This window comes from Lepus europaeus, chromosome 12, assembly GCF_033115175.1.
Source record: "Lepus europaeus isolate LE1 chromosome 12, mLepTim1.pri, whole genome shotgun sequence".
Lineage (NCBI taxonomy): Eukaryota > Metazoa > Chordata > Mammalia > Lagomorpha > Leporidae > Lepus > Lepus europaeus.
The window spans coordinates 11139911-11152498 of record NC_084838.1 but is presented as its reverse complement, the minus strand read 5'-3'; the positions used below and the strand labels follow the sequence as shown (position 1 = coordinate 11152498).

The 12588-nt window shown below is 41.3% G+C and overlaps 1 protein-coding gene across 1 annotated transcript; it reads left to right on the top strand.

Annotated features, from left to right (window-relative positions):
* Positions 1 to 1835: 1835 nt before the first annotated feature.
* Positions 1836 to 10580, top strand: LOC133770910 (olfactory receptor 1L4-like). Its single transcript, XM_062206705.1, has 2 exons — positions 1836 to 1909; positions 9644 to 10580. The coding sequence occupies exons 1-2, from the start codon at positions 1836 to 1838 to the stop codon at positions 10578 to 10580; spliced, it is 1011 nt and encodes a 336-aa protein (XP_062062689.1).
* The last annotated feature ends 2008 nt before the right edge of the window (positions 10581 to 12588 follow it).

The window sequence follows — 12588 nt, the reverse complement described above, 5'->3', positions numbered from 1 at the left end:
TTCCACTTTGACTATGGCCTTGTCTAAACAATACCGGGGTTGGTGACCTCAAGAGGCTTCCATAGCCTTCTCAGCTCATGACAAGAGCCTTGGGTGATTACTGACATTGTAAATAAGAGTGTCAATTGTTAAATCAACAATGGAAGTCACTGTGCACTTACTCCCCATGTAGGACCTCTGTCTTTCATGTATTGTACTATGCGAATTAATGGTAAACTAGTACTCAAACATTACTTTATATTTTGTGTATCTGTGTATCTTAGTTGGAACAGTCTGTTGAAATATTTACTTAGTATATACTAAGTTGATCTTCTCTATATAAAGATAATTGAAAATGAATCGTGATGAAGAATGGGATGTGAGAGGGAGTGGGAGATGGGATGACTGCTGGTGGGAGGGAGGTTATGGGAGGAAAAAAACACTATAATCCAAAAGTTGTACTTTGTAATTTATATTTATTAAATAAAAGTTTTAAAAAAGTTATCATATGATCTCACTCACATGTGGAGCCAAAAAAAGTATGACCTCACAGAAGTTAAGCCTGTTTCAGTCCAGGCTGTTGCAGACAATCAGCAAATGAAAGCTATCTGTATGTATATGTGTTTGTGCATGTGCGTATAAGTTGTGTAATATATATCTCTTCTCTCCAGACTTTATGCTGTATAATTGTTCAAACCTGGTAAATGCCACTCTTAGGATCATTGGTTACTATCCTCACCCTGTCTTTTATGACCTTGTCTAAATATGATCAGAGTCGGCAAACTTGGAAGGCTTCCATAGCCTTGGTAACTCATGACGAGAGCCTAGGGTGGTTACTGGCGCCATAAACTAGAGTGTCAATTTGTTGGGTCAACAACAGGAGCCACTGTGCACTTGCTCCTCATGTGGGATCTCTGTCCTTAATGTGCTGTACATTGTGATTTAATGCTATAACTAGTACTCAAACAGTATGTTTCACTTTGTGTTTCTATGTGGGTGCGAACTGTTGAAATCTTTACTTAATATATACTAAATTGATCTTCTGTATATAAAGAGAATTGAAAATGAATCTTGATGTGAGTGGAAGGGGAGAGGGAGTGGGAGAGGGGAAGGTTGTGGGTAGGAGGGAATTTATGGGAGGGGGAAGCCATTGTAATCCATAAGCTGTACTTTGGAAATTTATATTCATTAAATAAAAGTTTTTAAAAAAAGAAATAAACTAATCCTTTAATAAAAAAAAAAAGTTTTCCCCATACCATAGCTACTCATGGCTAGAGCCTAGGAATCTTTACTCACAGGATTCTTACTATGGCATCGTGTATCCTCCCCCCAGCATCCTAGGACAGGCCCAGGCCCAAGCCTTCTCTACTTACCTACCTCAATCTCTTTCAAAAATCACAATAATAGCAAGACACCAATTATCTATGATTTGAAGAAACTCACCACCGTGACTGTGCAATCCTGAACTTCCACAGTCTCTACTGCTCTCCCAAGCCTCCTTCCCTAATGAGCTCCCTGGGGAGGGGTGTGTGTGGATAGAGTGCCTGTCTCCTTGGGGTGAAGACACATGATGGGAAATCACCTCCTTGCAGGTCCCCACCCCCTACTCACCATTTGATGAAACCTGAAGGAGCCAGTGATGATAATGGGGATGGAAAAAAACCACATGTTCCTCATACCTGAGGCTATGTGGAAGGATTGCTACCCTTAAGGAAGAAGGGAAAGTGGCTGAGGTGCCAGAAACATCCACAGAACTCTTCGGGTGTAGAGAATCCTGCTACCTCCCACAGGAAGCCCAGGTCTTACCTGATAGAAGTCTACCTGTGCTCCAAGTCCCAATTCCTCCCCTAACCACCATGGCCAATGAAGTGGAGGGGAAGATGCCTGGAACCTTGACTGGCTACCCTGGAGGTCAGCATTCCCTTTCTGAGTAAGTAGCTGTTATCTTTCATCCCATCACTATATGCAGGTCCTCCAATTATAGAATGCTAGAAGCTGAGAAATTATTTTGTATGCCATCACTGGGTCATCTTCCTACTGCCTCTACTTCCGATGCCACAGTCTCCACACTCCTCAGCTTCTCCTCCACTCACGTGACAACAGAAGGATTGGTTACTGGTGGGTGAGACCCCATGGGAAGAGGTTCTGCATTTTAAGAGAAACAGTTGTAGCTGTCCTCATACTGACAGATAGACTCTAGCTCTGTTGGCTAGACTTCCAGTTGTCCCCAAAGCCAGGTCTCCTGAGCACAGCTTCAAATTCTATGCCTCACCTCAACCTATGAACTTCAGAGTCACATGGACCAAGAGCTGATACATAAGAGTTGTCAGAGAATGAACTCCTGCTAAGACCTGGGTTGCCATACCACTTCCAGCTGATGACTTAGTTTGATATATCTCTGGGCCTCAACATTTCCCCTATTTGAATGAAAATGTTATTTTCAACTACTGTTTCATACTGCTTCATATGTACTTATTCAACATATAAAATGCATAAGTAGCAGGACTTCTCTGACCACAGGAGACCTGTAGCTCTTTCTATTCAGCCTTCCAACCTTTCTTGGGTGATCCCTAAGTCTCCCAGGGAACGCAAGTTGGAAACCTATGAAATAAGTTCTAAGATCACCCCATCCCCAAAAACCCAGGATTTACAAAGATAAATCTGTCCCTCATGACTTTATATTCTATAAGGAAATACTTGAGCACCACTCAGGGAATGTTACCCATGCCAGGCAGTTGTACTTGGAGTATTGCATCAGTCTCCATTCCACAGACAGTGCACAATGAGCCCGTGTCCCCAGCCTGCCGACATCTGTCCTCACTCCCCTTTCTGTTGACTGAGCCAACACTTGAAAAATGAAATATGGTTCTTCATTTACCTGATGATTAAGGAATCTGAACACCTCTTCATACACTTTCTTGCACATTCTTCTATCAGGTTTCTGGTATTTTCATTTCTGGTATGAAAGTAATAATTGCATATTGTAGCTAATAGCACCTCTGCTGAACATTGCAAATATCTCCCAGTCTTTCATGTGTCTGTTTATTTCATTTAAATTATGGTGTAATCAAATTTTGTCTTTTAGCTTTTTTTCAATGTTGAGAGTTTTATTTAAGTTCTTTCCCTCCTAACTCAATGAAATTCTTTGATTTTTTTCCTATTTACCTTAGAGTTTCATGTGTCACATATAAGACCATAATCCCTCAGGACTGTACCTTTCTAGGTGTGTCATATGGCAATTCTCTTTGGTTATCTTCAATAGAACAGGACAGTTTTTCCAAGACTCCCAAACATCCCATTCTTTCCCCATTGGTGTTTTTTCTTTTTCTTTTAAATTTTATTTAATAAATATAAATTACAAAGTACAACTTTTGGATTATAGTGGCTTTCTCCCCCCATAACCTCCCTCCCACCCACAGCCATCCCATCTTCCACTCCCTCTCACATCCCATTCTTCATCACAATTCATTTTCAATTATCTTTATATGCAAAAGATCAGTTTAGTATATACTAAGTAGATTTCACAGATGGCATCCACAAAGACACACAAAGTATAGAGTACTGTTTGGGTAGTAGTTTTACCATTAATTCACATAGTACAACACATTAAGGACAGAGGTCTTATATGGGAAGTAAGTGCACAGTGGCTCCGTTGTTGATTTAACAATTGACACTCTTATTTACGACGTCAGTAATCACCCGAGGCTCTTGTCATGAGCTGCCAAGGCTACGGAAGCCTCTTGAGGTCACCAACTCCGATCTTGTTTAGACAAGGCCAAAGTCAAAGTGGAAGTTCTCTCCTCCCTTCAGAGAAAGGTACTGCCTTCTTTGATGGCCTGTTCTTCCCAGTGAGATCTCACTCACAGAGTTTTTCATTTAGGTCTTTTTTTTTTTTTGCCACAGTGTCTTGGCTTTTCATACCTGAGAAACTCTCATGGACTTTTTAGCCAGATCTGAATGCCTTTAGGACCGATTCTGAGGCCAGAGTGCTGTTTAGGGCATTTGCCATTCTATGAGTCTGCTGCATATCCTGCTAACCATGTGGAATCATCCTCTCCTTTTTAATTCTATCAATTATTATTTGCAGACACTGGTCGTATTTATGTAATCCCTTTGACACTTAATCCCATCATTATGATCAATTATGAACTTAAACTGATCACTTTTAACAAGTAAGATGGCACTGGTACATGCCACCTTGATGGGACTGAATTGGAATCCCCTGGCACATTTCTAGCTCTACCATTAGGGCTAAGTCCGAGTGAGCATGTGCCGAACTGTACATCTCTTTCCTCTCTTATTCCCACTCTTATATTTAACAGGGATCACTTTTCAGTTAAATTTAAACACCTAATAATAAGAATAATTGTGTGTTAATTGAAGAGTTCACCCAATGGTATTAATTAGAATCCTTTTATTTAAGGTATACAAACTTCATGCATTTCATATATACAAATTTAGGAACATAGTGATTCTTTCCACCCTGCCCTCCCTCCCACCTGCACTCCCCCCCCCTTTTTCCTACTCCCTCTCCTATTCCTATTCTTATTCTTTACTAAAACCTACTTTCAATTAACTTTATAGTGTCACCATTTTCCTGTATTTTTTTATTATTACTTTATTTATTTGAAAGTTAGAGTTACACAGATAGAGAAGGAGAGGCGGGGCGGAGGGGGGTGTCTTCCATCTGCTGGTTCATTCCCCAGTAGGCCGCAATGGCTGGAGCTGTGCCAATTCGAAGCCAGAAGCCAGGAATTCCTTCTGGGTCTCCCATGCAGGTGCTTTCCCAGGCCATAGCAGAGTACTGGATGGGAAGTGGAGCAGCCAGGACTCGAACCGGCACTGCAGGCAGCGGCTTTACTCGCTACACCACAGCACTGGCCCCCTGTATTAAGTTCTTATATAAATTGTAGGTCACTCTCTGACCTGCATGTTAGCTTTCCTATTGGTCTTTTGTCTTTTTTGTATCAAAACTCTACTGTGTCAGAGTAGTATGAACTTTCATTAGTCTTAACGTCAGAAAAGACAAGTGCCTTCTCATTACTCTTCATTTAAAGTCTGACTTGGCTACTTCCAGGTCTTTATTGTTATATGTAGATTTGGGCATAAATTTATCAAGAATTTCAAAAAACTCCAAGTTCTTTCAATTGAATTTGAACTAAATGTATGGATTAAATGGGAAATAACTTTTTATAATGCTACTTATTCCAAGATGGAATTTCTCTCCATTTATTCTAATCTAGGGGTACATCCTTTGTTAGACTTTAAAATGTTTCAATATCATAGTGTTGTGTATTCCTAGGTAAATTCATTCCTACTGCTTTAGAGTTTTTGCTGAAACAATGAATAGTATCTTATTATATATTGGTTATTTTTCATAGGAGAAATGCTATTGAATTTATTTTTAAGTTGATATGTATCCAGTAACCACCTTGTTGAACTCTTATTGGTTCTAATAGTTTATGAATTGATTCTATTCTTTTCCAAGGATTATCCTTTTGTCCTTAAATAATGAAATTTATGTACTTTACCCTCCATCTGCTTCTTTTTTCTTTACTTTTAATGTTAACCATTTAGTGTTATAGTGATAGTGGGTATTCGAAGCTGTTTCTTATCTTAAAAGGAATGCGCCAAAGTTTCTCCACTTACTATGATGTATGCTGTAGGGTTTTGGTATACATAGCTTTTGTCAAATTAAAAATATTCTCTAAACAAAATGAATTATAAGCAGATATTGAACTTTGGAAAAAGATTGTTCTACTTGAACTAAAATTATATTTTCCTTTATTAATGTGGAGAAGTATACTGATGAACATTTTCAATGTTAAGCCATCCTTGCTTTACTGGGACAAACATATATGTAATATATTATTTTAATGCTGTATTAGATTTTTTTATTGCTTTATTTGGAATTTTGCATCATATTTACTGACAAAAACGAACACATAATTTTATTTTCTTGGGTTTTCTCCTGGCCTGGAGGTCAAGATAAAATTATTTTTGTTTTTAGTTGTATTATGGGTCATTGAATTTTGCTGTTCATTTTTTCCCTTTTGTCATTTAATATTTATTTTGAAAACCACTTACATTTATTATGTATTCTTATTCCAGTTCTCCTCTTATTTGAATTGAAAGATAATTGTGTATTTTATAGTTGAGCTCTATATAACTATAGATTTATTTTTTATTTGAAAGGCAGAGTTACAAAGAGAAATGTAAAGGTCTTCCATCCACTGGTGCCCTCCCCAGATGGCCACAACAACCAGAGCAGGGCCAGTCTGAAGCCAGGAGTCAGGAGCTTGTTCCAGATCTCAATGGTTTCAGGAGCCCAAGCATTTGGGCCATCCTCTGCTGTTTTCCCAGGCACATTAGCAGGGAGCTGGACCAGAAGTGGAACAGCCAGGACTTAAACTGGTGCCCATATGGGATGTAGGCACTGTAGGCAGCGACCTTACCCACGACACCATAACACCAGCCCCAAAAGATTAGATTATAAAAAGATTATTAATGTATCCATCACCTCACCAATTTATAAAATTTTTGTGGTGAGAATGTTAAAAATCTGTTTTAACAATTTTGCAAAAGGGTAAATAGCTAGTGACTATCTGAACCAGAACTAGAACCCAAATCCTCTGGGACAAATCATGAACTTTTCCCGTTGGCTCCCTAACCCTAAGAGACTGTTCTTCCAGTTACTGATACAAAATGCAAAGGAGACCCAACAGGCCAGTCCACTGCAGTGGCTTTCAATGTGGTAAGCCTGGGCTTCAGCAGAAGTCAGCTTGTGAAGAGCCCTGGCAGCTCTGCCAAGAGTTGGATCACTGGAAATGGACCTGCCCTGGAGTCGAAGGATGCCCAGGTCAGAGCCACAGATCTTATTGGCTCTAAGCTGAAAAGCCCTTCACTCAGCCCAACTTCCAAAGTGACCACCGCAGCTGAGGGGATGGTCAAGTAGGGTCAGCAACATTGCAGGCAGAACTGTAAATTTCTTGTTAGAGATGCCCCCCTGCCTTTACCTGGCCAGCTCTCCTCCCAGGCCAGCCAAGTAATGAAAGTCAACAGAGTGCCTTCCTCTAGGAGGTTCACACCTCCCTTAGGATATACCCCATGTGAAGAGATAGATAGGTCTGGGCCTCTTAACTTACAAGGCCTAAAGCCCACCAGATTATTATCAAGCCCCTTCTATCAGGTTCTATTTGCCTCTCAATCAGAAAACTTAATTGTAGCTTAGACAGCACCTTTCTTAGCTCCTCTAATAATGACTCTGTCCTTTGTTCTAGACCCTGTCTAGCGTACTTGGGCCTCATTCCTTTGTAATCATAACCTCTACTCTACCACCAATGGCTCTACTCCCAACCTGTGTGTACTGATGGTCCTCTTCCCCACTTTATGCTGTATAATTGTTCAAACCTGGTAAATGCCACTCTTAGGATCATTGGTTACTATCCTCACCCTGTCTTTTATGACCTTGTCTAAATATGATCAGAGTCAGCAAACTTGGAAGACTTCCAAAGCCTTGGCAATTCATGACGACAGCCTAGGGTGGTTACTGGCGCCATAAACTAGAGTGTCAATTTGTTGGGTCAACAACAGGAGCCACTGTGCACTTGCTCCTCATGTGGGATCTCTGTCCTTAATGTGCTGTACATTTTGATTTGATGCTATAACTAGTACTCAAACAGTCTGTTTCACTTTGTGTGTCTATGTGGGTGCAAACTGTTGAAACCTTTATACTAAATTGATCTTCTGTATATAAAGAGAATTGAAAATGAATCTTGATGCAAATGGAAGGGGAGAGGGAGCGGGAGAGGGGAGGGTTGCGGGTGGGAGGGAAGTTATGGGAGGGGGAAGCCATTGTAATCCATAAGCTGTACACTGGAAATTTATATTCATTAAATAAAAGTTTTTTAAAAAATGCAGTCTTGCAAAGGCAACAAAGCTGCTTCAGTCTATCAGCCAACATGTATTATGCACCCACCACATGTCAGGAACCACACAAGGCACTGGAAGCAGCAGGTAGGGAGCAAAACAGACTTGGACTCAGGCTTTCCTCACGCACCTCTCCAGATGTTGTCCATCACTTAGTGGCCCCTTTCTGGAACAGCTCAACTTGGACCAAGTACCAAGCATCTCAGACAGAAAGGAGAGGCTTCTGGAACCAATGCTACAATGCAATGCTTATTGAAGTGGTCAAGGGTGAAGTGGTGTGGATTCCCCCAAACTGGGCAGTGAATTTAATTCAAGATCACTGCATATAAAAAACCATTACTACTTAGATTTGCTTCTGACTCATTGTCAAAGAAGGTGAGGAGGACGCAGGGGGTACAGAACGTGGACTTTCTCTAATTCAAAACCAGCATCTTTAACACTGCCCTCGTTGATCTGGGATTACTTGACCACCATTCGTAAGTTCTTATTTCTGATCTTTTCTCCAAAGCCAATCCTGCCCCTAGGTGAGTACACATGAAGAGTGTAAGGTCTTTTCTTCTCTGATCTCAATTTTAACGCAATTGGCGGCTGACCTGCTCTAACTGTATACCCTGGTGGTTTTATGGCTTGCTCCATTTTAGCCAAGTACCCATCTTGGTAGATAAAGGGCTGGGTGCCTCAGTCCCACCAAGACTGAGCCTTGGCTTAGTCTCCTTGGTTCTCGCCTTTGGTGGGGATAAGGAACCAATTCCTGAACCTCAGCACCTTAGCATTCATCTCTCTCAGGATGCTATGCTTTAAGGCTATTATCTTCTCACATTTCCACTTCCTATCCTACCAACTCTTGCACTCTTCTTGCCTATAATGGCAGCCCTTCTTGGTTCCTCTGTGTCCTCCTTCACATTACCCACCTGCTTGAAAAACAGGGCCCCGTGCTGGGAAATAGGGTCCCCTTGCTAGAAATAGTTCTTCAATCTCCCACCTTCCCTAGACAATTCCACACCCTGATGGATATGTCAAATTTCCAGGTCACAGTCATTCCTAGTCTGGCCTTTCTGCCCACAATCAAACTCCTAAATGCATGACAAAGGTTCATTTCTTCCAAGAGAGTTCCAATACAGGAATATAATCTCTACAAACTGTATGTCATTTCTGTGAGAATATTTCCTTATGTAGAGGAGAAAGGGGAGAGAGAGGAAAAAGGGGAGAGTGAGAGAGAAAAGGGGAGAGGGGAAAGGGGAGAGGGGGAGAGGGGGAGAGAGGGGGAGGAGGGAGAGGGAGAGAGGGGGAGAGGGGGAGAGGGGGAGAGGGGGAGAGGGGGAGAGGGGGAGAGGGGGAGAAATCTGGCCAGAAGCATCAGGTGGAGGCTGATGCTCCACAGAACAGTAAATGAGACCAGAGGGGAGGAAAATGTGTCACAGACAACACTTTCAGAAGTTGAGCAAAATGATTATTTTCTGAACACCTGTCCTCAAAACAGCCTAAGAACCTGGATATGACAAGTTTTGTCTTTTGGACAACAAGAGAACCTTATTCAAGTTCATTTAATTAGCCGGTTGTGAAGTTGCAAGTGAAATCAGAGTGTGTCAACACCAATCCTGTGAAGCTGCACCACAGACTACATGTATGGCAGTGTACATGAATGGCTCCTCCTATACGGTGTACAAACTGTAAGATTGAAGACGCAGGCCAGGACACACACCTAATGTTTTTTCCTAATTCTTTTTGTCTGCAGGACTGCAACGCCAAGAGGAAACCAGAGTCACATGACTGAATTCCTCCTTCTAGGACTGACTACTGACCCCAAACAACAGGTGTGGCTCTTTGCTACCTTCCTGGCCATGTACCTCGTCAATGTGGTTGGCAACTCAGTCATCATTGCAGCCATATGGGGGGATGTTCGCCTCCACACTCCCATGTACTTCCTCCTTTCCAACCTGTCCTTGGTTGACATCTGCTTTACTACTGTCATTGTGCCACAGATGTTAATGAACATGCTAGCACAGAAAAAGACCATCCTCTTTCCCCAGTGCATCACCCAGATGTATTTCTTTGTGGCCTTTGGAATCACTGACAGCTTCCTCCTGGCTGCCATGGCCATTGACCGCTACGTAGCCATCTGCAACCCACTACATTACACCTCGACGATGAGCCCCAGGCGCTGTCTCCTGCTGGTGGTAGCATCCTGGATGGTGTCCCACCTCCACTCACTCACCCACACAATTCTCATGGCCCGTCTCTCCTTCTGTGGGCCCAACATCATCCACCACTTCTTTTGTGATGTCCAGCCACTGCTAACGCTCTCCTGTTCTGATACCTCCATCAATGAGCTTTTGGCCTTCACGGAGGGTTCCTTTGTGATCATGAGTCCTTTTATCTTCATTATCATCTCTTACATCCACATAACGCGTGCTGTTCTCAGGGTTCCTTCAGGCGGAGGCAGGTACAAGGTCTTCTCCACCTGTGGGTCCCATCTCACAGTCGTGGCACTGTTCTATGGTACCATAATATCTGTATATATTCGCCCCTCATCCACCTACTCAGTGACAAAGGATCGTGTGGTCACCGTCATCTACACAGTAGTCACCCCTATGCTGAACCCTTTCATATACAGCCTTAGGAATAAAGACATGAAACAGGCCCTGAGAACGCTAACTAGGAGAACAGAGTAGAATGTATATTTTACTATGCCCTAGGAATTTCATCATTAATTCAACAATTACATGTGAAGCACCGACTATCTGCAGTCACTATATTTAATCCTGTGAGGAAGGCAAAAGAAAGCACAGCTCTGTCCTCACGCATGCTCACCAACTGATGAGCAGAAAGGAGACTGGCAATTAGCAGGAAGAGCTTGCTAGAAGGTGAGAATTCCTCTTATTTTTCATTAAAAACAAATTGTGATTACAAATATCTGAAGTTAAAAATACTTCTCCCCTCTCTGGAAGTGTCTTCATTCCTCCTCCTTTGAAATATCTGGTTCATACCTCCCATGTCCCGACTTATGCAGTGAACTGCTTGCCTGAAGGCTCAGACCCCCAGTTACCAACCCTGGGGAGAGTACTCTAATCTTTCTATGCCTTGGATTTTTTATATGCAAAGTGGATATCTGCTAGAAGTAAATTATTTGATAACCGTTGTGTGACATCTAATTTATGTATTAAGTGCTAATAATGTCTTGCACATAGCAAGCTCATGATAAATGTCAGCCATTATGATAATATTATACAAAAACATCTCTACAATCTCTTCACAACATTCTGTGTTTTGGAATAGAATGGGAAGTAGTTGTACCATCATACATCCTCCCATTCTATCAATCAAAATATTTGTGGAAATTCAGTAAAATTCTTCTATCTTTAGGGTCCTATCATTTTTCAAACTTTCTTAGGAGAAGGCCACTCCTGATAATTATAACATGATGCCCACCGGCTCTCTATTCCCCTCTCCTCCTCCATCCCATCTTCATTGCTAATATCTTTCAAATAATGTCACACATATTAAGTCCTTTTTTGCTACTTTAAGATACCTGTGAAAAGCTTTTTTGAAAATAAAAGGCTCATTTCGGCTTACAGTCAAGGTTACAGGACTGGGTGTCCCTATGGTCCAGCATCTGATGAGGCTAGTCACAACAGGTGCAGAATGCAATGATCATATGGCAGGCCAGGAAGAAGAGTGAGAACCCAGGCTAAACTTGAACTGAAGTAATCAAATGTCTCACCACCATCCAAGGACATGCCCTTAGGACCCAAAGACCTCCCATCAGTCCCATCTACAGAGGCCATTGTCAGATCAAGTCTCTACCCTTAATTCATCAACCACTGACATTAACACATCAGTTTAGATGGCTGCATGAGTTTTAGCAAGACAATCTTACTAGGTCCATAAAATCCCCTGAAAGGCAGGGCCCCAAAATATGATCTGGGAAAGCACACTAGTCTATTAGAATCCAGTGATATGATAACTGTCTGTGACATATACAAATTATGTATTAATTGCTTAAACATTGTCTTGCATATATCAAACTCATAACAAATGCCAGCCATTATAATATTATATAAAAATATCTATGATCCCTTTGCAACATTCCATGTTTTAGAATAGGGTGGGAACTAGTTATACCATCATACAACCTGGATTCCATTCAGTATCAGTATTTCTGGAAATTCAGTATAAGTATTCTATCTTTAGGATCTTTCCATTATGTTGCAAATTTTCTGAGGCTTTCCAGTGTATGAAGACCTCCTCCAATAATTATAACATCATGTCCACTGACACTCTTTTCTCCATCTTTCCTCCCTCATCCCATCTTCATTGGTAATAGTTTTCAAATAAAATCACTGTTTAAGCCTCCATTGGAAGCACTGTTCAGCTCTTCAGAACACTGAAATATAAATTATGTCCGAAGAATAGAGAGGATAGAATGAATAAGAGTTGTATGGAAAATACAACTTCACAGGGAGAACTAAGAGGGTTAGCTACAAAAAAGGAGAAATAGATAAACTTACCTCAATGAGGAAAAATGAAAAAGAGATGGCAGAAGATGAAATGGACTTTAACTGACGAAGTTTCTCCAAGGGTCTGTCTGAAAGCAAGGTACAAAAGGATGGGACAGCCACACCAATGAGAAAAATGATCCCATGGGTTTTCTATTTGTTTCAGGAGATAAATGCCATCAGA